Raw genomic sequence first — 23,129 nt, 5'->3', positions numbered from 1 at the left:
TTTTATTTTTTTAGAGAGAGAGGAAGGGAGAGAGAAACATTGATTTGTTGTTCCACTTATTTATGCATTCACTGGTTGACTGCTCTTTGCCCCTTGACCGGATTGAACCCACAACCTTGGCATATCCGGATATTGCTCCAAACAAATGAGGTGCCCCACCACGGCTACGAGGTAATTTAATGTCGGAAAAGTTTACTTAAGATCACGCAGCTTTTAAACAGAGATGAGAAGTCAGATCTCCATGTCTTGTGCTAGACGCCTGAATGAGTTAATCAGACAAAATTTCAGTCCTTGAGGAACTCACAATCAAATATGGGAAGGAGATAGTAGCAATACACAGTATGGTAGACGAAACAGCAGAATTGTGTGCCAAGTGTCTGGGCAACAAGAGATGGCAATTAATTCTGCCTGGAGAAAGCAGTGAAGGTGACACTTGAGCTGTAGCGAGGGCGGAGTCTGCGAGGGATTTCTGGAGGTCGAGTCTCAAAAGCTGCCGGAACCAAGGTGCGGCGGGAGTTGAGCGAGGCTCGGTCGCATAACGTTACTGGACCCGCTCGAAGCCGTTCCGTCTTGTCAGCCGCCCTGGGATTGCAGCTGCTTGGGTTGATCTGCAGCTTGCACAGTAACAGGCCGCAGCAGCGAAGGATGAACGGACCTCTGGGAAAGGTAACGTGGATTCCGCGCACCACGGGCGCGGGGGAGGGGCGGGGGAGAGCAGAGCTGGGAGGTGGCCTGGCTCTCGCGGCCTCTGCAGACATCCGGATGTAGACAATGGCGAGAACGAGGCTCTTCCCGGCAGCACCCGGGGCGCCTCGCAATCAAAGGGTTGCGCTCCCTCCTCTCCGCTCCGGGCGCCCTGGGCCACACCGTCCCGCGCGCCACGCTCGGGTCACTAGCTACCCTCGCCACCCAGTGGCCTGGAAAGAGAAGATCCCCACTGTGGGCGTCAGGACACCAGTATAGGTCCCAGTTTGACCTTGAGCAGGGCACTTTATTTTTGCGTTAACTCATGAACTTCCAGAATTTTTTCTAAGAATGTGTTTTTGATTTGCAGAACGGATTGGGATGTGAGGCTACTTGGCGATAAGGAAAGGGTGGTAATAAAATAGTTTTTACTTACAAAACCTTAAGTGGCTGCAGTAAAACCGTATGAACCACCATAAATGCATTCCTCGGCTTTCCCTTGGCCTCTTAACAGACTGAACAGATTTCATTTGCGCTCTTTCAGTTGTATCATGCTTCTTAGAATAATGACTTATTTTTAGCAATTTGTAAAAATTTTATTTTAGGTATTAACTGTAGAGACTATATCTCCATGATGCATAGATTAGCATGATCGTTGCTGCTCATAGATCTAGTAGTAATTATCTTGGGGCAGCCCCTGAATTTCTCTAGCTTTGTTTCCTTAAGGGCCCAAACCTCACTTCATTCTGTATGAAATAATTCACTGTTGTTCACCTTAGCCAAATTGTGAGAATTGGGCCAGATCTGGTGAAAGGATAATAGGGGAAAAAATCAGGAAGCTTCAAAATTCTATTGTTAAAGACGGTCAGATTGGTGATTCTATGCTTCTGCTCTATTTGCCTTGATTCTGAGGAATGCTGAAAGGGAGGGATCCTGTTTCAAGGAATGACTGGTTTTGACCATTCCATACTCCTGGAGAGGCCATGGAAAGCTGTCATTAGGCCATCACCTGAAGATATAAGGGCATATAGGCCCTTCTAAGTGTGATGCCACTCTTCCCTTCTAGACCCCTTTTGCAGACTACTCTTTCATCTGCCCTGCTGCTTTGTACAGATAGTCTGGCCTTTACTTGCCAAATGCTTAATTCCTGATCCTTGATCTTGTGGAGCCTTCTCACTTGGAGTGCCCTCACCCTTCTCACCACTTATCCAAGTGCTCCATTCTTCAAGGCTGAGCTCATCTCACCTTTTCCATAAGATGTTTCTGACTATTCCGGCTAACATGCCTGTTTATTTTCTGAACTCCTAACTGGTATTATGTTTTGGCACCTAATCATGTGCAGTCTTATGACCATTCTTGTCTCAGCCTGTCTGGAAGTGTTAGTTAATACTTTAAAAAAAAAAAAAAAAAAAAAAAAATATATATATATATATATATATATATATATATATATCTGTATTGATTTCAGAGAGAGGAAGGGAGAGGGGGAGAGAGAGATATAAACATCAATGGCGAGTCATTGATCAGCTGCCTTTTGCACGCCCCTAACTGGGCATGTGCCCTGATTGGGAATCGAACCACCATCTCTTGGATCCTAGGCCGATGCTCAACCGCTGAGCCACACCCGGCCTGGCTGGATTTGAATTCTTGGCACCTCTTACCAAGCCTATAACTTTGGGCAATTGACCTAAGCCTCTGTATTTTCCTCTGTAAAACAGAGACAATTATCTCAATAATCCTTCCATCAGAGGATTGGTATAAAGAGTAATTGAAATAGTATGTGTAAAGTGTTTAGCACTAAGGATGTACTCAGTAATAGTAAAAATGCTATTTTAAATAATATTTGTTAATATACAAATATATTCTGTAATCTTCATAAAACAGCTCTCAGTTGCTTGCCTCATGAGCCCCTGACCCACTGCTGGCACCACCCACTCTAGGGCTCTGGTGTCTGAAACTACTCCCGAACTATAGGTTTTGCCTCCTGACATTGCTTCTTTGGAAGCTGCGAAGTCCTTTCCTGGTTTTTGACTTTCAGGCTCCTGGGACAAGTATTTTTGTAACTCATTGCTACAGCTGTGCCCTCATTCATTCATTCACTAGCGTGACTGCCCTCCTCTTCCATTTGCTCCAGAGCTGGAGCTGCTCATTTGCTGACTGGGAAGAAGGGGTATTTGTGGATGCAGTCCCAAAATAGATCACTTTGTTCCTGATAAGCAATGCAGGGAGAGGAAGCACATTTCCCAGAGCTGAAAGGAGCATTCACACCACAGTTTGAATGACGTCCAGAAACTTGTCAACCTTTAAGCCTGGCTTTTAGATAATTACATCCTTTGCTACTGTAGAGACTCAGAAATCTGCACAATTAAAGTGAGGAAAAAATCAGTCTCATCTAGATCTTTCTTCCCATCCAATACCTCCTCTGTATGAAGTGGCCCACTTAAGAATATATTCCATTCACTGAATTTCTGTTCTGCTTGTTATTGTTGATAGATCTTGGGCCTGGAGGAAACTTAGAGTAATCTGCTAACAGAGGCCTCTGTTAGCAATGGCTGCTAGACTTTGGTTAGGAATCTGGGCCTACTTAACTATGAGGCGTCCTTTGCAGTTATTTTCCTTCTTGAGGTTCGCAGTATAGTGGCCAGTGGTGGGGGAGCTGGCTGGAGTTGCCTACTCTCTATCTTTTATGTTAGGTTAAGCGTTTTGCACACATACTTTACGAAGTCTTTAAGTATCTGATTTAATTGTGATATTTAGAATTGTCTATGTACTTTGCCCTCTCTTCCATCTGTTCACATCCTTCCATATCTTCATGACCTCACATTCTCTGGGAGACTTTTCCTAAATTTGATCATTTCCTAAGCACCAACACATTCATTTATATGAGAAAGGGTGTAACAGAAAATTATTTGCTTTGAAGTTTCCTCATCCAAGCATATTTTTTTCCATTGCTTTTTAGAGAGTGGAAGGGAGGGGTGGGAGTGGGGAGAGAGAGAAAGAGGGGGACATTGATGTGACAGAGACACATGGATTGGTTGCCTCCCACAGGTACCCTACCTGGGATCTGTCCTGCAACCCAGGTACATGCCCTGGAACCAGAGACCTTTTGCACAGGCTGATGCTCTAATCACTGTGCTACACAGGCCAGGGCTGATGTATTATTATTAATTAAAGTCCATACTTTATTCATATATATATATATATTTAATCTAATGTCCTTTTTCTGTTCCAGAATTCCATATATTGTTACAGTTATCATATCTCCTTAGGCTCCTATTGTCTGAGTTAGTTTCTCAGACTTTCCTTTGTTTTTGCATAAAAGGCTTTTAACACATACGTATTGAAGGGATTGAAATTGTTAACCATAGTGGACAGGATTTTCTCTTTAAGTATGGGACCTTAAGGACATTTAGTATTTATTATCTAGTTACTTTATAAAAATACTTCCTCTATGTTAAGCACTCCCTTAGTAAATCTATACTGGTGGCCTTTTTTTTTAAATCCTCACCTGAGGATATTTTTTCCATTGATTTTTTTTTTTTTTAGAGAGTGGAGGAGAGGGAGGAGTTGGAGAGAGATATATATAGAAAGAGAAAAAGAGAGAGAAACATCAATCTGAGACATCAATTGGTTGCCTCCTGCATGCGCCCAACTGGGAGCGAGCCTGCAACGAAGGTATGTGCCCTTGACAGGGAATCGAACCCAGGACCCTTTGGTCCTCAGGCCAACACTGTAACCACTGGGCCATACTGGCCAGAGCTATACTGGTGATATTTGGAGTAGGTGCCCAGTAGGACAGACTGAGATCGAAATAACTGGGGAGGGGGGAACCTCAGGGAGAGAAGCTTCCGTTGTTACTGCCTCCTCTCATAATTATTGTTTTGTTGATGTTGGTGTCACTATTATTATTGAAAGAGACATTGTGTAGTAATAGAGGCATAGTCTTTGGAGTGAAACAGCCCTCCTAGCTACTTATTAGCTATAATTTCTTGGACTATGATCTCAATGGGCCTTAGTTGCTTTACCTGTAAAATTGCTTTGCAGTGTTTTGAGAACTAGGGAAGAAGTTAAGAAAGTCTGTCACATGGTGCCTGTGCTTAGCAAAAGCATAATAGTTGTTGATTGATATTAGAAAAAATAGATCAAATTGTAAAGGGGAAATAAGGTTTTTGAAAAAAGGCAGTATGGAAGGCTTCTGTTTTTTGAGCATTTTCTGTAGTGGGTGGAATAAGAAAAAAAAGATGACTTTGGTTTGCCTGCATGTTTGGTATTAATTATAGAGTAGCTTCTTTGCTAGACAAGAACCTTTGGGTCCTTTTAGTTTGTGTACTGTGGGTTTCTAACCTCTGTGAAGAGATGCTTGGAAGTTTATCAATGCTTAAGATTGTCCTAACATGGCTGCTTTGCTGTAGGTGCTGTGTTTGAAGAATGATATCATTTTAAAGAAAGCCTTTCCCCTCTTAAGGTAAGGATATTAATAACAATACTTAAATATAGTTAATATTTGCAAAAAAACACTAGAGAACAAATATAAATTTTGTCATTTTACAAAAGAGGTAACTGGCCGTGGCTGGGTACTCAATTGGTTAGAGTGTCATCCAAATATGCCAAGGTTGCGGGTTTGATCCCCGGTCAGGGCACGTACAAGAATCTACCAGTGAATGCATGGGTGAGTGGGAACAACAAATCAATGTTTCTCTCTCTCTCTGAAATTAATAAAATTTTTTTAAAAAGAGGAAACTGGCTCAGAGAGCTTAAGATAGATTTTCAGTCCCATGAGATTATACTGTTATTATCTGCATTTTAAAGATGAGATAACTGCCCGGCCGGGCGTGGCTCAGCGGTTAAGTATCGACCTAGGATCCAGGCGATCAGGGTTCGATTCCCGGTCAAGGCACCATGCCCAGGTTGCGGGCTGCAGCTGATCAATAACTCTCTCATCATTGATGTTTCTATCTCTCTCTCCCTCTCCTTTCCTCTCTCTGAAATCAATAAAAGATATATTTTAAAAAAATAAATAAATAAAAATAAAGATGAGATAACTGAGTTACAAAGATACAAAACAACTTGTGTAAGGTCACAGTTTGGAAATGATGGAGTCAACACTTAATCACAGATCTGCTTGTCTCTAAGTTGTTCCACAGTTTAGTGTCAAAGCTTTGCATGGTGCTGAGCGAAAGTGCTCTGATTACCTAGTCAGCCAAACAGAACCATTTCATTCTCCTGCATGTTCTGTGACTTCTGTTCCCAGTCTGGCTCTCATTGCTATCCCTTCCTCTCCCTCCCTGAACCTGTTCTGATCATGCCTGAACCTGTTCTGATCATGCAAGGGTATTGCAAGAACCACCTCGCTGGTTCTCTTGCCTCAGTCTCACCTCTTCCCATTCATTTCTCACCTACTGCCAGGTTTAACTTTCTAAAACTTAAACTTCACCACATCACTCCTGTGCTTAAACTCTGCCAGGAGCTTCCCACGGCCTACACAGAGTAAAGACCAGCTCTTTAGCACAGCATAACCTGGCCCCTGAATACCTCCTTCACCCTGTTGCCTTCTTTGTTGCTTAAGTTCCACTTACATCCAGCTGCTTGCTGTTCCCCAAACATACCATGTTTATCTCTCTGCCTAGAATGCTTGATCTGTAAGAGTAAATAATCCAGAAGAACCCATTTTTAAAGCTCAGCTCAAATACTTTTCACCTTGGTGGAAATGATCACATTTTCCTTTGTGTTCCACCAAATCTTGTACATGTTTTTGTTCTGGATCAGGACTATAGTGTGGCTCACATTTGTTTATATTCAGTATCTCTCTCCCAGCTGGACCAGAGATAGAAACATTTACTTATTTTTGTATCCTCAAGACCTAGCACATTGTCTGGTACATAGCAGGTACTTAATAATATTTATAGAAAGGAGGGAAGGGTAAGTATTGACTTACCCTTAATAGTAGTATGCAAGTTTTGATAACTATGCAAATAGTGGGTATCTAATTATATTCAGCATACTTTCTCCCTCTTTTTAGGTTGAAAACTTCAGGAGAGAATCCCATTTGTTCTGCAGGTAAGCATGTTTTTCCTGGTGAGGTCTGCTTGCTTTAAGTGGCTCTCTAACACTGTAATAATTTTGTCTAGAAGGATGACTAACATATCTTTGAGAAGAGTGACTGGGACCAAATCGTAGCTCTCACATGGAATAGGACAGTGGGCGAGAACCTAAAGTAGTGGTTAGGAGCAAGAGCTCTGCAATTTGTTTGGATTCTATCTCTACCACATACTTACTGTGTGACCTTTGGCATCCTCCTCACTTTTAAAGAAAGGGGATAATTAGGCCCTGGCCAGGTAGCTCATTTGTATAGAAGGGAACTAACCCAATGCACCAGGGTTCAATCCCTGGTCAGGGCACATACAGGAGTCAACCAATGAATGCATAAATAAGTGGAACAACAAATCGATGTTTCTTTCTCTTTCTCCCTTCCTCCCTCTCTAAAATCAATCAATAAATAAAAATTTAAAAATGGGGATAATTATAGTACTAACTACAGTGAATTATTTGAAGATTCAATGAGATAAAATACATAAAGTACTCAAAAAAGTTAGATGTTTTTGTTCTTGTTATTATTTTTACTATTAGTGCTACTATTCTAGATTTATTTTTCATGTCCATCATTTACATGTACCAGGCTAGGGCTTTTCTTTTAGTATTTTGTAATGAATGTCCATTCAATCTGATTAACTCAATAAGTTTTCATCTGTTTCAACCTAATTACTTACCATTTGTCTATTATGTGAGGAATTTCAAAGCAGTTGTATTCTAATGACATCTGTCATTTTTCAAAAGAGTATCAGAGCAAAGGAATGGGAGTAAAGAAGGGAACTAACATTTATTGAATGCCTAATATATGCCAGGCAATATATAATGGGTTTTATAGCTTTTAATTCTTTCAGAAGATGATTGCAATGTGTAGAGAATCACCGTTTCTTTTAGCCCCAAAGCCCAGGACCTCAAAATATGGGCTTCTTTTTATTATTCATTCTCTCAAAAACATTTTATACCAGGATGTGTTTTAGGTGCTGGAGATACATAATTAAGAGGATACCATCCTTGCCATTTGGAAGCTTACAGCCTTGTAAGAAATTATTTTTCCCCCAAGAATAATACAATATACACTTATGTATCCACCACTTAGATTTAACTGTTGTAACATTTTGCTTTCTCTATCAGACATCATGATACTTCACCTTTAAATACTTCAGCATGCATTTTTAGAAATAAGGACATTCTCTACATTGTTAAAGAGACACAAAACCATTATCTCATGTAAGAAAATTAATAATAATGCCCCAATATCATCTAATACTGTATCCACTTCCTTAATTGTCCCCAAAGTGTCTTTTGTGAGTATTGTTTATAACCAAGAGCCAATGAAGATTTACACCTTGTATTTCACTGTTATGTCACCTTTAATCTAGAATAGTTCTACCACTTTTCTATCATAGTGGCTTTTTTATTAGGCGAGACCATTTGTCTTATAGAATGTCCTCCCTTCTTGAGTTGTCTGATTGTTTTCTCATGGTGTTGTATAACATATTCTTCTGTCTCCTTCCAACAAACTGAAAGATCTAAAAGCTTGACTAGATTTAAGTTAAACAGTTTTAGGAAGAAGACTTCATAACTGATGCTCTGAACTTCATATTGCATCCTGTCAGGAGATTTAAAAAGAAATAACTAAGAATGCCTGATTATAAAAGTGAAAAACATACGTTTTAGAGAGTATGGAAAATAAACACATATATACACACACGAAGAAGCAGCTGAGGAAGCTGAAGAAAATAGCCCTGGCTGGTGTGGCTCAGTGGTTGGAGCGTCCACCTGCACAATGAAGGGTTCCAGGTTAGATTGTGGCCAAGGGCACGAACCTCGGTTTCAGGCTAGATCCCCAGCTGGCCAGTAGGGGGGCATGTGGGAGGCAACCAATCGGTGTGTCTCTCTCACATCCATGTTTCTGTATCTGTCTCTCCCCCTCTCCCTCCCCTTCCCGTCTTCCCTCCCCCTTCCACTCTCTCTGAAAAGCAATGGAAAAATATCCTCAGATGAGGATTTAAAAAAATAATAATAATAAAAAAGCATGGCCATTATTTAAAAAAAAAAATCGCCTGTAATCCTACCGTCCAGAGATTGTTGTTTAACGTTTTGATGTATATCCTACCAGGTCTTTTTCTAGGCATTTCTCTCTCTCTCTCTCTCTCTCTCTGGTTCCCATTGTCTTGCAGTAATGGGAACCAATGATATATAATGCTTTATCATTTCCTTTTCCCTCTTAATCTATGGTGAACATGTTTCTACTATAATAAATAAATAAATACCTATATAATTATTTTGAATGTACTTCCTTAAAAGAAACAATTTGGAGGGGAAGATTTCTGAATCCGATTTTGAACATGTTGAATTGAGTGCTTGTGAGGAGGATTTTTTAAGTAGCCCATTGGATACATTGATCTTGAGCTCAAATATAGGTTTGTGCTGAAACTGTAAATTTGGAAGTCATCATAGTGTCAGTCTTAATTGAAGTCATGGGAATGAATGAGATCACTTGAGGAGAACAAGTAGAGAAGAGGCCCAAGGATCAGCACCTGAGGAACTCCAACATTAACAAATTGGATAGAGGGTGAAAGAGGTGGCGAACAGGGTTGAAATGGGAGGCCAAAATGGTGGGAGAAAACCAGGATAGTATAGCTTCATGGCAGCCAAAGTAGAGTGTTTAAAGAAGGAAAAAGTCTTCAACCACGTTAGTTTCAACTGTGTGCTGCTGAGACATCATGAAAGATATGAACTTAGTATCTTTGGCTTTAGCAACAAAAAGGTCACTGGTGACCTTAGTGAAAGCAGTGGCTTTGTAGGTGGAATGGATCGGTTGTGGAAGTCAACTGTGAATGGACACAAATGAATGGGAGTTCAGGAGTTAGAGAAAGGTATTATGGATGATGTTTTTACAAAGTTTGGCTTTGAATGGAAGGAGAGAGAGTTGGCAGCAGCTGGAGAGGAATGTGTGGCCCAGGAAAGGTTTTATTTTAGTGGGTATTTCTCTCTTAATTACACTTTTCATTTTGAAAGACTTTTATTTCTAAAAGTCAAACTGTTTGGGTCAAAGGAAATGCACATTTTTAAAGTTATTGATGTGTATTACCAAATTGCTCTCCATAAAGATTGACCATTTTATACTTCTTTTATATTTGAGAATCTGTTTTATACACTCATCAATATTGCTATTATTTTGTAAATATCTGCTAATATTATAAGTTAAAAAATGCCACCCCTTTTGTTTGTAATTTGCATGTCTTTGATTACTAGTTGCTTGAACATATTTTCATACATTCTCATACTGGCCACTTATGTTTTCCATTGCCCATTTTTTATTTGTTAGGGAATCCCAGAGTCTAGAACGCCCCAAGTCCCAGGGTAACTCACCAGTGTAGGCATGCCAAGATAATTCTACTTGAAAAGCTGGCATTTTTCATGGGTTCTTTGAGATACCTTTAAAGTCAGAAATTTCAAAATTTGATTATAATGATGTTAAAAAAAAAAAGTAGGGAGCAGTATCCTATTCCTACCTTTACTTACCTTCCTCTCTGTGGGCCCTGGGCAGAATCCCAGCTGCTCTCTCCAAGGCGTGGGCCTGATTGTAATGAACGTCTTTTTCTTACTGGTTTAAACATACATGGAGAGGTAGAAGTAAATATTTATAAAGAGGTCTAAAGAGGTTAAGTGAAGGGAACTCAGAGTCCTCTCATTATAGCATGAGCAAAAAGGTGGAGTCAGAGAAACATGGTACACTGCAGTCAAAATAGTTCAATGTAATTAGAAAACCTAAAAAGAGTTTGAAAAGAGATTTTAGAAAAAAAATGGGTAGCTGCCAGGGTAAAATCATTGCAGATTGTCTAGGTAAACTATCTCAAGAACCTTAAATATATATATGTGTGTGTATATAGGGTGTCCAAAAAAACATATACACTTTGAATGATTATAAAATCAGTGTTTTATTAACATACAGTTCATTTTCAAAATTTAAAAGTATCTACAGAAATGAATGTGTATACATTTTGGGGGGACACCCTGTATACATACATACATACATACATGGGGTGGGGCAAAGTAGGTTTACAGCCCTCACCTATGTGGCTTGGTTGGTTGGAGTGTCATCCTATACACCAAAAGGTCACAGTTGGATTCCCAGTCAGGGCACATACGCAAGTTGCAGGTTTGATCCTGGTTGGGGTGTGTACCAGAGGCAACGGATTGATGTTTCTCTCTCATCAATGTTTCTCTCTCTCCCTCTCCCTTTCTCTCTCTAAAGAATCAATAAAGAACATATCCTAGGGTGAGGATTGGGGAAAAAGAAGAGTAGGTTTACAGTTGTGAGTACGCAAAACACAGTTTATTCTTGTATTATTTATTAATTATTGCATTATTTTTCATGCAAACAACTGTACACCTACTTTTGCCTATATATATACTTTCTGAGCACATACTATTTGCCAGGGACTGGGTAGGGTATATGAGGGACTTGCAGTCTGTTGAATAGAGAGAATATCTTGTAACTAATTCTTGGCTGGTGCTACCCCAGTGTTTTCCTCTTTTCCTGCTGCATAGCCCTGCTAAAAATGCTTGTTCCAATTTTTATTCCAAGGAGAAATAATTAACATGAATTTGTTTACTCTTAACCTGGATTGATTGTTTTAGTACCCAGTTTAGTGAACAAGGACAGTGAAGAACAGTTGGCTCTGGCATTTATACTAAATGGGTGTAATGTATGAAAAGTCAAGTCGTGGTTACATCCTATAATTGTGCTAACTGAAAGATTTTCAAAGCCTCCTTTTGAAACCCTGGGGTTTTGTGTCTTCTCCAGTGAAAAGAGTTGCCTTTTCTCTCAGGAGGCTGCAATGTTAACGTGACAGCAGGAAACCCAGCTTAATGATACAAAGCGGGGGGGGAAGTCAGTTGAACTTATTAGAAATCAGAGGCTTTCAAACTTGTAAATTTTATAATTAAAACAACTGGCTAATTAAGCAGTTTAACCACTGGTAATTTGACCAAAACCTTTCATTTAAGAAGGAAAATGGTTAATTTAACAGTAGTTTGAATCAGCTTCTTAATTAACCAGCTGCTCTAATTATAGGAATTGCCCCAAACTGAACTGGAAAGTGCCTCCTTGCCAAGGAATTCCAATACATGAGGAATTCCACGGCAAGCATTTGTGGCACTTTCACCTGAGATATGCCATTTCAGAGATCACTTTTGGTCCTGCTTTTTGAAACCAGTGGAGGGTTATTGAGTTTCTGTGTACTTAGAGATGGTGACTGGCATCTGAGTTTTCCTTTTTATTTACACCAAAGGTTTTACTATGTAATGGAGGCATGGGAGAGCTATGAAGTCAACTCTTGATGATCTTTGTATGTTTAGGGCAGCAGAAGAGTGTCCCAGAGACTGTGACATTAGAGCTAGCCCTGGAGGCTCATAGGATTTCATTGGACAGAGATGCAGTCCCAGCAGGGAGGATTGCCCAGGGTGGCAGAGAGGCATGAAAACTGCATGGTTTCTACAGAATAGCAAGTGTATCTGTTGCTGAGGAGCAAGGTTTTAAAGGCCAGGAGGAGTTGGAGAATGAGATGATGTAGTTGGAACTAGATTATGAAATCAAGTTTCTTTAATGCTTACTTAAGGAGTGTTAATTAACCTTGGGCAGTGGAAAACCATCAAACATTTTGAAATATGGCAAAGACCTTCCTCGTCTCACTCATTGGTGTGCCTGTAGTGACTGGTATAGCACTTCACACATAGTAAGTACTTTTTGAAAAAATTGTGTGTGTGCAATGAATAAATGGTTGAATTAATGAAAGAGAATAACTTGATTAGGTCTGTGTTTTAGAAGGATTAATCAGTAAGCTCTAGAGCAGGGGTGGGGAACGTCTGACCCAAGGGCTGTATACTGTCTGTGAAATCATTTGGTCTGGCCCTCCCAAGGCAACCGCATGTGAGATTTGAAATTCAATAAATCTAGGAGCTTTTTTCATAGCTAATTTTTAAGTTGATAATTTTGTATGGCCCATGAATGATGTTATAAATATCCAAATGACCCTTGGCAGAGAAAAGGTTCCCCACCTCTGCTCTACAGGATGCAATAGAGAGGGGGAATGTGGATACTTTGAGATCACCAACAATAACTTAGCCAACGCTACCACTTGAATCTCCTATCCCTTCCATCCATGCTTCCTCTCCCCACAACCACCAAAGTCATCTTTTAAAAACATATCAGACATATAATTTCTCTGTTTATGGCTGTTCAGTCCAAAATCCAAACCCTTAACAAGGCCCAGTATTGTGTGTCCCGACCCACTGTTCTAGTCTCTGATGCTCTCTGTGCCCCTCACTTGGCGTCAGCCATACTGATGGCCTTTCTGCTCCTTGAATGTGCCAAAGCTGTGTCCTACATGGTATTTCCTCTGCCTGGAACATTCATCCTCTATCCTTTCAAACTCCTACTTGCCTTTCAGGTCTCAATTTGTTTTATATATATATATATGTGTGTGTGTGTGTGTGTATATATATATGTATATATATATATATATATATATATATATATATATATATATAAAATATCTTTATTGATTTCAGAGAGAGGAAAGGAAAGGGAGAGAGAGACAGAAACATCAATGATGAGAGAGTCATTGATCGAGCCCACAACCCGGGCATGTGCCCTGACCGGGAATCGAACCCTGATCACCTGGATCCCAGGTCGACGCTCAACCGCTGAGCCACGCCCGGCCGGGCTGTTTTATATTTTGAATAGGTAATACATGTACATGGAACAAGCTTTAAAAGATATAAGAGAGTATAAAATAGACAGTAAATGTCCCTCTCCTGTCTCCTAGCCATTTCCTCTCCCTGGGGATAACCACTATTTCCATTTCCCTTTGAATTCTGGTGTCAGATCATATTTAATTTTTCCAGAAAAGGACTTCCCTTTTACGCCAATCTAAAATAGATCCACTGATTGTATTGCCATAGCAATCTGTGCTTTTTCTTTTTATTATTTATCTCAATTTATAGTTTTATATTTATTTTGTGACTATTCCATTAATGATACTCCCTCTAGACTGTCAGCTCCATAAGTGGAGTTTTGTTGGCCTCATCTACTTTTATATCCCCAACTCTTAACACAGTGCCTGGCACATCCCAAGTATTCGATAATTAAGCCCTTCCTAAGCTTTGCCTTTTCCTGTAAACTTACCTCTTGCCACCCTCCTCCTCCTGTTCTGCCTCGAGAGTCTCTGGCTCTTCCCCTCCCCATACCATGTTCTCTTCTCACTATCTTAGTCATCCTTCAGTCTTTACTTAAAAGCTACCTGCTCTAAGAATCCTTTCCCAGCACCTCAAGTCCAGCCTCAGTGCCCCTCCCATGTATAGCCCGTATCGCCCTGCACTGGTATTAGTTTCTCCACTAGATAATGGGTCTTTATTGCAGGGACTTTGTCCATTGTTATAGGCGCAGCTTGTAGGGCATTGCATGGTACCAGTAGTCCTGCCATAGATATTGGGTTGGTTATATACTGCACAACTCTCATGTGTGCCATTCATGTGGCTGTAAGATAATTATCACTGGCTACCTTGATGGGAAATAATAAATATTTATTAAGTGAATGAACATGTTTTGAAGAGGTCAGTGCTTTTCGAGGTCTTATTTTGAGGTCATGATGAAATCTTATTGGATAAGATTAATATGCAAGGCTCTGGTCTGAGTCCCATTGTGTACCCATTAAGAGGATTTGGGTATCAGCTCCTTGAGTGGGGTCCCAGGTTGCAGAGTTGGAACCTGAAGGCTCAAAGGGTCAAAGGTCTTAGATTCAGAGAGACAGAACTGGGACAGCGACCAAGAACACACCTCAGTTATGTTCAGTGCTCTTTGGGAACCTCTGCCCTAAATACCTCCGTCTTCCTTGCATGGTAAACGCTCACTCCTCTTCCACAGATGCAGCTTTTACCTCTTCTGAACCCATTCCCCTGCACCCTTCCCCACTGCCACCCCCAAGGCAGAGTTAGTTGTTTCTTCCTCTAGGCGCTCACTACCCTGCTCTCATCGCCATTAAAGTATTTGGTGCACCATAAGGTAATTACCTGTTTTCCCATCATCCTTGCCCAGTACACACTGATTGTCTAAAACTAGATGGTTTTAAAAACTTTATGGAAATATATGATTGTCCTTTTACGTGGTTATATTTGCCACCTGTCACTTTCTCTGTACAATTTGCAGTAGAAAACTTCAAAAGAATTATTGCCTGTTAAGGAACAAGAGGAAATGAGAACGCTGTGAGAATGTATTTTATCCCTATACCACCAGTGGCTCTAGCAGGAGAGAATTTCTTAAAGAAAGATAGGTAGAGGGGATTGGATATAGTCCAGTGGCCAAAAGGAAAGAAACAGGGTAAACTGAGAGTCAGCCCAAGATAAAATAAATAGCTCTGGTTCTTTAAACCAATAAGAAGCCCACTACCTCCAAATAGTCCCAGTCTTGCAATGGAGAATTTGCCTCCTCATGTGTGATCTGTCCCTGGAGGAGCTTTGAAACAGGTTTGTCTTGTTTTCTCTCTTTTAGGTGGCATTCTGCTGAGTACCAGTCGGCACTACAAGACAAAGCCCACCCATGGCATTGGAAGATACAAGCACTTAATTCAGGCACAAGAGGTAAAGGGGGCTGGGATCCTTCAGAAAAGGAAAGGGTACAGCTTTTGCAAACACCCAAAGATCAGATCTGCATACGTTGGCTAGAATTGGAGCTAGAAAGAATAGGGGGTTGTCCCTCAGTCCTCTCCAGTTACTTAGTTTGGATACTATCCAGAGTGACGTTTCTGCCATTTCCCAGTCTCGTCCCTCCCTAGGCCAGGTTATCACAGTGAAAAACAAATGACTTAGTTATATTATTTGTGATACTTTAAAACTATCTTCCTAGTACTTAGTTCAGTGTGGACCTCACAATGGAAATGCTATATTCAGTTTAGCTGCATGAATGGTGGCTAGTAGAGGTGGACTGACATTTTCAGCCAACTAGCTGAGTTTTATAGTATTTGCAGATTTAAAATATGTATGTGTTCCTTGATTGCATTATCACAGATAATTGGGAGTTAGTTCTAAGCATTATAAGATCATTCAGCCTATTTCTCTGGCTCCAGCTGCAGTGCAGGGTTGCTTCTGGGTAGTTCTATTTCTGTGCATGTGCAGAGGATTTTCTGGTGGGGCGAACACAACACTGGCCTGAAAGTTAGGTCTGGCTTTGAGTCATGATTCTATCACTTCCTGTAAACAGTGCAGTTAAGATTTTGCTGTTCTACCTGAGGAGTCTACAACATCACTTTTGGTTCTTGGGCTTATTATAATGTTCCTACGTAGACATGCACATCTCCCATTGCCTCTCTCTCCTTGGCAGAAGTGCAATACCACTGTACTTGGGCCTCAGAAGCCACTAAACTTGTGTTCTCTTGAGCACCATCCTTATATCAAGGAATTTCACTAGAGGACCATTGCCATGTCTGAGGCCTGTATCAGGCAGCCTCCCAGCAGGAAACAGCCCAACTAAAACTGTTTGTTTTTACTGGAAAGAATACGCAATTGGGAACCAGGAAACTTGTGTTATAGGCTCATTAGCTTTGTGACTTTGGATAAGTTAACCTTACTCCTCTGGGCATGGTGGGCCCTGACACTTTGTGTAAAATGTTTTCTGTGTGTGAATTTTTCTGAGAAGAGAGCTCATAGCTTTTTTCAGGCTCTTCAAAAAGGTTGAGAAAGTCTGGATTAGAATATCTTTAAGAGTCTTTCAGCTTTGGTATCATGTAATTCCACAATGCTATGAAATATTAATCGAATATCTACTGTGTGCTAGGCACTTTTGGGGGTGACTTGCCTATTCAGACTGGGTTGCAATAACATTTGATAGAATGAATGAACAACATCTGGTTCATGCTCAGAAGGAGCTGGTAGACCATTAGAGTTAAGACACAGATGATTATGCTCCCAAGCAGAAAGTGACAAGTGCTAAAAGGAAGATATAAAGTGCTATTAAATGCCCTGGCTGGGTAGCTCAGTTGGTTAGAGCATCGTCCCAATACACCAAGGTTGTGGGTTTGATTCCCCATGAGGGCACATACAGGAACCAACCAGTGAATGCATAAATAAGTAGAACAACAAATGGATATTTCTCTCTCTCTCCCTCTAAAAATAAATAAATAAATAAAATAAAGTGCTATTAAAATTCAGAAGAAGGAGTGATTTACATTCTTTCTGAGTTGTGACACTTTAGAGTAGTTGTTGGAGCTGTTTTATTTTAGGACATTCCCTCTTCTAAAAGTCCCACATAAATTAGTTGGAAATGAAATTGGTTTTGTTGGTGTGTGTGTGTTTTGTGTATGGTTGGTTTTTTTTAATGATTTGAGATCTTCCATCTTAAGATAATTTTCTGCATATGCCATGCTCCGACACACTCCTTAGCATAGTATAAAAGGAAGTTTAATGCCATATTTAATGCCATCTGTCCCCATCTTTCTCTCTAGCTTCTTCTCCCATCTCCTGGGTACAATGCTTTAACTGCACTGGGCCTCTTCCTTTTCATCCAAATCACCATGCTGTTTCAAGGCCTCTCACATGCTGTTCTCTCTCCTTGGAAGACCTTCTTCCCTTTTCCACTTGGCTAATATATCCTCAACCTTTAAATCTTAGTGAGAAGGAGGGTGAGGGTGGAAAAAATGGATCTCCCCTTCTGAGAAACCTTCCTGGATTCCCTGCACTGGGTAATTTGTCCTGCCATGAGCTTCCAGAGTTCCTGTGCTTCCTCTTTCCTAGAACCTACTGCTCTATTTTAACCATCTGTTTTGGTGACCACCTCCCCTTCTAGATGGTGAGCTCTCCAAGGGTAGAGGCCATGTTTCATGTTTTCTGTATCCTCAGTGTCTAGCACAGGGCCTGGCATCAAATAGAGGACAGTAAATATTGATTGAGCTGAACCTAAATGTGGTTATTGAAGCTGCCCCGAGGTTTTATAAATCAGAACTGGCAAACACAACCCACTGTCTGCAAACAACTGGCTCAGATGACCTTGGTTGCTTGAGGGAGCGATGCTCCCTGTATTTGCCGTATAGGCTTTTCTCTGATGTCATTCATTGTTCTGGGGTGGCTAGCACAGTAGTGCTGGATAGTGGTGGAAGTTGCTGTAGGCTCCTCGCTTCCTGGAGGGGACAACACAATGAAAGCTCTTTATCTGCCAGCTTGCAGAGGCTCTGTCCCAAGTTCCTGTCTCCTTTACCCCCCTGGAGAACTGGACTGGAAAAGCTAGAAAGCATCTTGTAGCCCCCTTTCTCTCCTTAAGCCTAGAACCTAGAAAAAACAATAAGTAGCCAGATTCCCATTTTTTCATCTCTGGGTCTCAGGCTGGGCCTTCTACGCTTTTGAGCCCCACATCCCTGAGATGAGAGTTAATTCTCATGCACAAAGCGCCCAGCCCTTGTCCCATTTCTGCTGGCATAATCTCTTCACTCCTCCTTTCAAAGGTCCCACACTCAGTCTTAAGACCCCTGAATCTTGGGAAGGAAAATGCACACCTACCTCATCTCAGTTTTCCTTGGAAATACTGGTTTTACCTCTTTCTTTTTTTCATGGCCTTGTTTTTTCCCATCCCTCCATCCTGTGCCCTTGTCCTTGTTGCTTCTCTGGAATGAGTGATAGGGGAGATGAAAACAAAGCTTCCTCTTGGATGGTAACATGGGGGATGACAGCAAACCATGGGACTCCGGGTCTCTCATAGCATGGACCCAGCTTCCTTCTCAGTGATTTTTCTTTTTGCACTTTATGCTTCAGGCACATTTCTCATATACCCATGCTGTCTCATGCCTCTGTGCCTTTGCACATGCTCCTTCCCCTTTATGGGATGATACCTTTCTTTTTTGTCTCATCTGTAAGTCCCACCTTGACTCATGGCAGTGAGGGAGCACATTTCAGAGCATATCTCCAGACCTAGTACTGTGTCTCAATGTGTAGATCCCATTATTCTTCAAAGAACCTGCATTATTCTGTTGAATGTAAAAGGCTTCAGGGTGTTTGGAGTGATTTTTATTTGACAAATAAAAATAATGTAGTCCTTCATTTTTTTTATAGTGCTAGGTTGTTTCTCCCAAGACTGCTTATGTACTTGCCCTCAGCTGTTGCCCTGCCTGCGATCTTGGGGTAATAGCAGCCCAAGAATCAGAGAGTTGCCAAGAGAAGGTGTGGGAAGATGAAACAGAGGCAACATAAATTGCTGTTAATTTGTAGTTGTTATATATTCTATCTTCTAGACCCTGGGGCAAGAGAGTAAGGTGTATCTTTTGTAACATAGGTAATTTACTTATTTTTTATAGAATGGCCCCTTGGACTCAAGATACCTTTTCCCTTGGAAACTCAATGCTATTTTTACTGTTGCCATAGAGGAGATATCTGACATTTCTGACACCTGTTTATTTTGTTGTAGCACCCTTAGATAGATTCTCTCTGTCAGGAGGCTGTGGCATCATTCCTGGAAAAATCAGTAGCTCAGAATCACTTTACTGTGACAGTCCTAGCTTCCTGGAAACAGAAAGATTGGTTTTGCCAGTCCAGTGACTATAGGGCTAGGCATGGGTTATAGGACTGGTTTAGGAAGAGTTTTAAACTAGCATCCATGTTTGCCCCCACATATACCTCTTGTAACTCATTGAAAAGAAAAACCGTCATTGAGCATCTACTATGTGCCAGGCACTGTGCTGAACACAGATGGTTCTCAGGTGAATGGGACACAGTCTCTTTCTAAAAAAGTGTACAGTGGGCTAGGAAAGATAGTACTCAAAATTGTAACTAATGCACGTTTTAAGTGCTTTACTAGGAGAATGAACTAAATATCAAGAGAACAAAGATAGAGAATCAATTCTCCCTGAAAGGGTCAGTGAAAGCGTTATGGAGTTCAGCTCAACAGACATTTACTAAGTGCCACCTGTATTATTACAGTGAGTATGTAAAGTGAACAGACATTCCTCTAGGAGCATCCAGTTGCCTGGGGTAGCTGGAAACACTGGGTCTGTAAAGAACATAAAAGAGTTTCCCAGGGCTTTTCTAGGCACAGAGAGTGACTCCTTATGAAGACCTGACTCTTAGCCTGTGCCATTGAGCACCCTGGTCTGCAGCCCACTGGAGTCTTATTCTACTTTGCCTATTTTCCTGAATGACAACAGTGTCAGAGCTCTAGAGGGATTCATATTTGATAGGGTGATAGTAATGATCCCTTTCCATTTCCAAAGTGCTTTCACATCCATTATCTCAATGCCTTTCACACCATACGCCCTCAGAACAGTGGTGATCCTAGAGCTGAACCCCTCCTCAAGTTTACTAATGCAATCTGCCACATTTTAGCAGGACATTAGGTTAATGGATATAATTTTCTAAATTTCAAGTTTTTCTCCCATCAGTTTTACCTGATGAAAACAAGTATTAACAGAGAAACTCAGATATGTTTTCATATTTTTTGAGATGCAGAGAACTCCATTTATATAATATAACCATATTTTATGCTTGTGAAATTGTTTTTGTTGAATATGATGAAAGTATGTTGATGAGTATTTCATGTTGTTTCACAAAGAAAAACATGATATTTTTGGCTTTTTGCAACCAACAAATTTGAAAACCATGCCTTTTGATTCACCAACTATCCAGTGAGGTAGACAGGGTGGAAAGGGAAGCTGATTGATGAACATAAGTGATTTCTCTATGACCATATGTCTAGTAAATGACAGTACAGAATTCAGTTCAGTTCAGTTCAACATCTAATATTGCTGGTCTCTAGGAATAGAGAAATGAATGGATATAGTACCTTCTTATATGAACTGAAATAGTGGCTTGGCTGCCATAATAGAGAGATCTGCTTAATCAAGGGGCTTAAATAAGATAGAGGCTTATTTCTCGCTCACCTAATAGTGTAAGTAATCATAATGTCCTCTCTGTGTATATTACTCAACCTTTTCAAAAGATACCATTTATCAACTACTATTTACTAGATGCTATAACTGTGATATGCCAGGCTTTTAAAAACACTATTTCATTTACAAATGGTAAATTTTATTTGATCCTCAGATATCTTATGGTTATTAAAGACCTCATTTGAGGAATACAAGACTCAGAGCAATTAAATGACTTGTCCAAATGGCTAGTAATTTCCAGAGCCAATATTTGAACTGTGTATGGTCAGAATCCATCTAATGTCTATGCTATTTCCATTTCATATAAAGTCACTATTTTGAGCTTTACAAGAACCTTAGGTGTTAAGATGAACACACTGACACCTCGAGAGGACACTCAATGTCAAGTAGTGACAGCAGACAGGATTGAGTCGCTCTCTTTGGCTTCCATCTGAGCCTAATGCTCTTTGTGCAGCGCCAGGCTTTGCTTCTGCCACCCAGCCGGTGCCAGGTCTCCTGTCTGGTGTACATCTCGTGAGTGTGCACATTGAGTTATAAACATAATTACTTGATGTCCATGCACCGTACAGCTTATTATGGGCTGTTCAGAGTACCATCACCAAATCATTCAAGACCCCAAGCGTAAATTTTTAAATTGCCACCACCAGAATTTCTGGAAGCTGAATATACTTTAAGCATATCAGCCTTTTCTCTTGAGGATTAGGATGATAAAATTCCTTCCCAACTTTCCCACTCTGGAGAATGCCCCCTATAGTGATACTATTCGCAGAAGCTAGAGGAGAGAGCCTGGGCTGCTGGACATAAAGTGGTTATCTTTGCTGTTTCCTTACTATTGTACTCTTAAGCCAATCATTTCACCTTTCTGGATCTCAGCCTCCCCCTTGTGTAAAATTAGGGAGGGAAGGAAGGAGAGACTAAATTATCTTTAAGATCCCTTCCAGCCATAGCAGCCTGTGATTCTCGTAAGACTCCTTTCTTTATCTGTTCTTTCCCAGCAAAGTTTCCAGTAACCCTGGGCAAGAATGTGCCTTCAGAGATCCTCTTTTCTGTCTGTAAAACAGAGCAATAATGTGGCCATTTCTTTACAAAAGTGGTTTAGTAATTTATCCTATGGTCCATTTTGGGGATCATAGTGCAGTCCTACAGGGATCTAAGAATGGCCACCCTGGGCCACCCCAATGTGAAACCAGGTCATTCACAGTAGTGCCAAAGTTTGAAGGTGGACAGTAGTCCATCTTCTCTGCCACCTTCCTCCCAGCCTCCCTTCCTTTCCTGCCTGGCTCCCCTTCATGTGCAGTCAGGTGGCCTCCCCAGAACACAGCCCTAGTCATGTATATCCCGTGCACAGATATCTTTACTAACTCTCGATGGCAGTCGTGAAGGTCTGAATTCAGGCAATTAGAAAAGAAAGGAAAGATGTGAGAAAGACTGTGCAGGTAAAAATTATAGGCCTTAGTGACTGGTATTCTGTGCAGTCAGCTCTTGCTGGTTATTCTGTGCCCTGGCCCAGAACTGAGACACAGCGAGCCCCTGGTGGTGTGGACGGCTCCAGGCATATCTAGGCCAACACGGAGAAGCAAGTGAGATGCCAAGAGGGATACTGGAATCAGCTTTCTTTTTTTGTTCTCCTAAAGTGACACCTTTGAAAAACCCTGGCATTTTTCCTGGTTAAGAAAAGACTTCAGAAAAGCTCCTCCTCTCTCTGCTGGAAAATTTCAGCCACTCCCCATTGTATTCCGATGTTTAGTACCCTTCACAGATCTGACTGTAGTGCTGACTGTCATGATAAAAAGTCTGGATTGTTGCATTTGGCCTCGGGTGTGGTGGCCTTTGAAGAAGACAGAGCCAATTTCCTGCTCCTTGATGGCTGGTCTCTAGAGGATGGCGTCTCACTCACTGCAAACTCTAGGACCCTGAGGTGGACACCACTGTTAAGAACTTCAGGGATACAGAGGCTGCAGTGGAAAAATCCCTGCATTGGGGGTCAGGAGGTCTGGGTTTTAGTTCCTAGGATCTGTCCTGTCTGGCTTTGTGACTCCGGGGGGACTTATTTAATCTCTCTGGATTTCATATTCTATCCTTGCAAAGATGAAGAACTAGGACAAAATCATCTCTAAATGCTGTCCTGTTCTAAAATTCTAAAAGAGTGATTCATTACATGTTTTCTCTGCCAGGCCCTGTGCTAGATATGAGGAATGTAAGAATGAAAATAGTATTAAAAGTTAATATTTCTTGAGTGCTTAACTACGTGCCACAGATTGTATTAACCACTATACATAGTGTTTTCTTGAGTTCCTGGAACACCCTTGTAAGATCAGGCCTGTCATCAATATTACTGGCCTTGTGAAAGGACTGTTTCTGAGTCCTCCCCCTGCTTCCCCATATTGGGTCCCTGCTCTCCTAGCCTGACCTGGAGAGCAGTGATGT

General features: G+C 41.0%; 1 protein-coding gene across 1 annotated transcript in view; it reads left to right on the top strand.

Annotated features, from left to right (window-relative positions):
• Nucleotides 1-457: 457 nt before the first annotated feature.
• MRPL48 (mitochondrial ribosomal protein L48) overlaps nucleotides 458-23,129 on the top strand; it is a 40,046-nt gene continuing 17,374 nt past the window's right edge. The window contains exons 1-4 of the mRNA XM_081152922.1: nucleotides 458-666; nucleotides 5,097-5,149; nucleotides 6,704-6,741; nucleotides 15,329-15,417. Coding sequence (XP_081009048.1) covers nucleotides 646-666; nucleotides 5,097-5,149; nucleotides 6,704-6,741; nucleotides 15,329-15,417 — 201 coding nt within the window. The 5' untranslated portion in view covers nucleotides 458-645. The remainder of the gene's footprint in view (nucleotides 667-5,096; nucleotides 5,150-6,703; nucleotides 6,742-15,328; nucleotides 15,418-23,129) is intronic.

The sequence above is a fragment of the Miniopterus schreibersii genome, assembly GCF_964146895.1.
Source record: "Miniopterus schreibersii genome assembly, chromosome: 12".
Classification (NCBI taxonomy): Eukaryota; Metazoa; Chordata; class Mammalia; order Chiroptera; family Miniopteridae; genus Miniopterus; species Miniopterus schreibersii.
The sequence above is the reverse complement of the archived record's forward strand: the minus strand, read 5'-3'. Positions and strand labels throughout refer to the sequence as shown.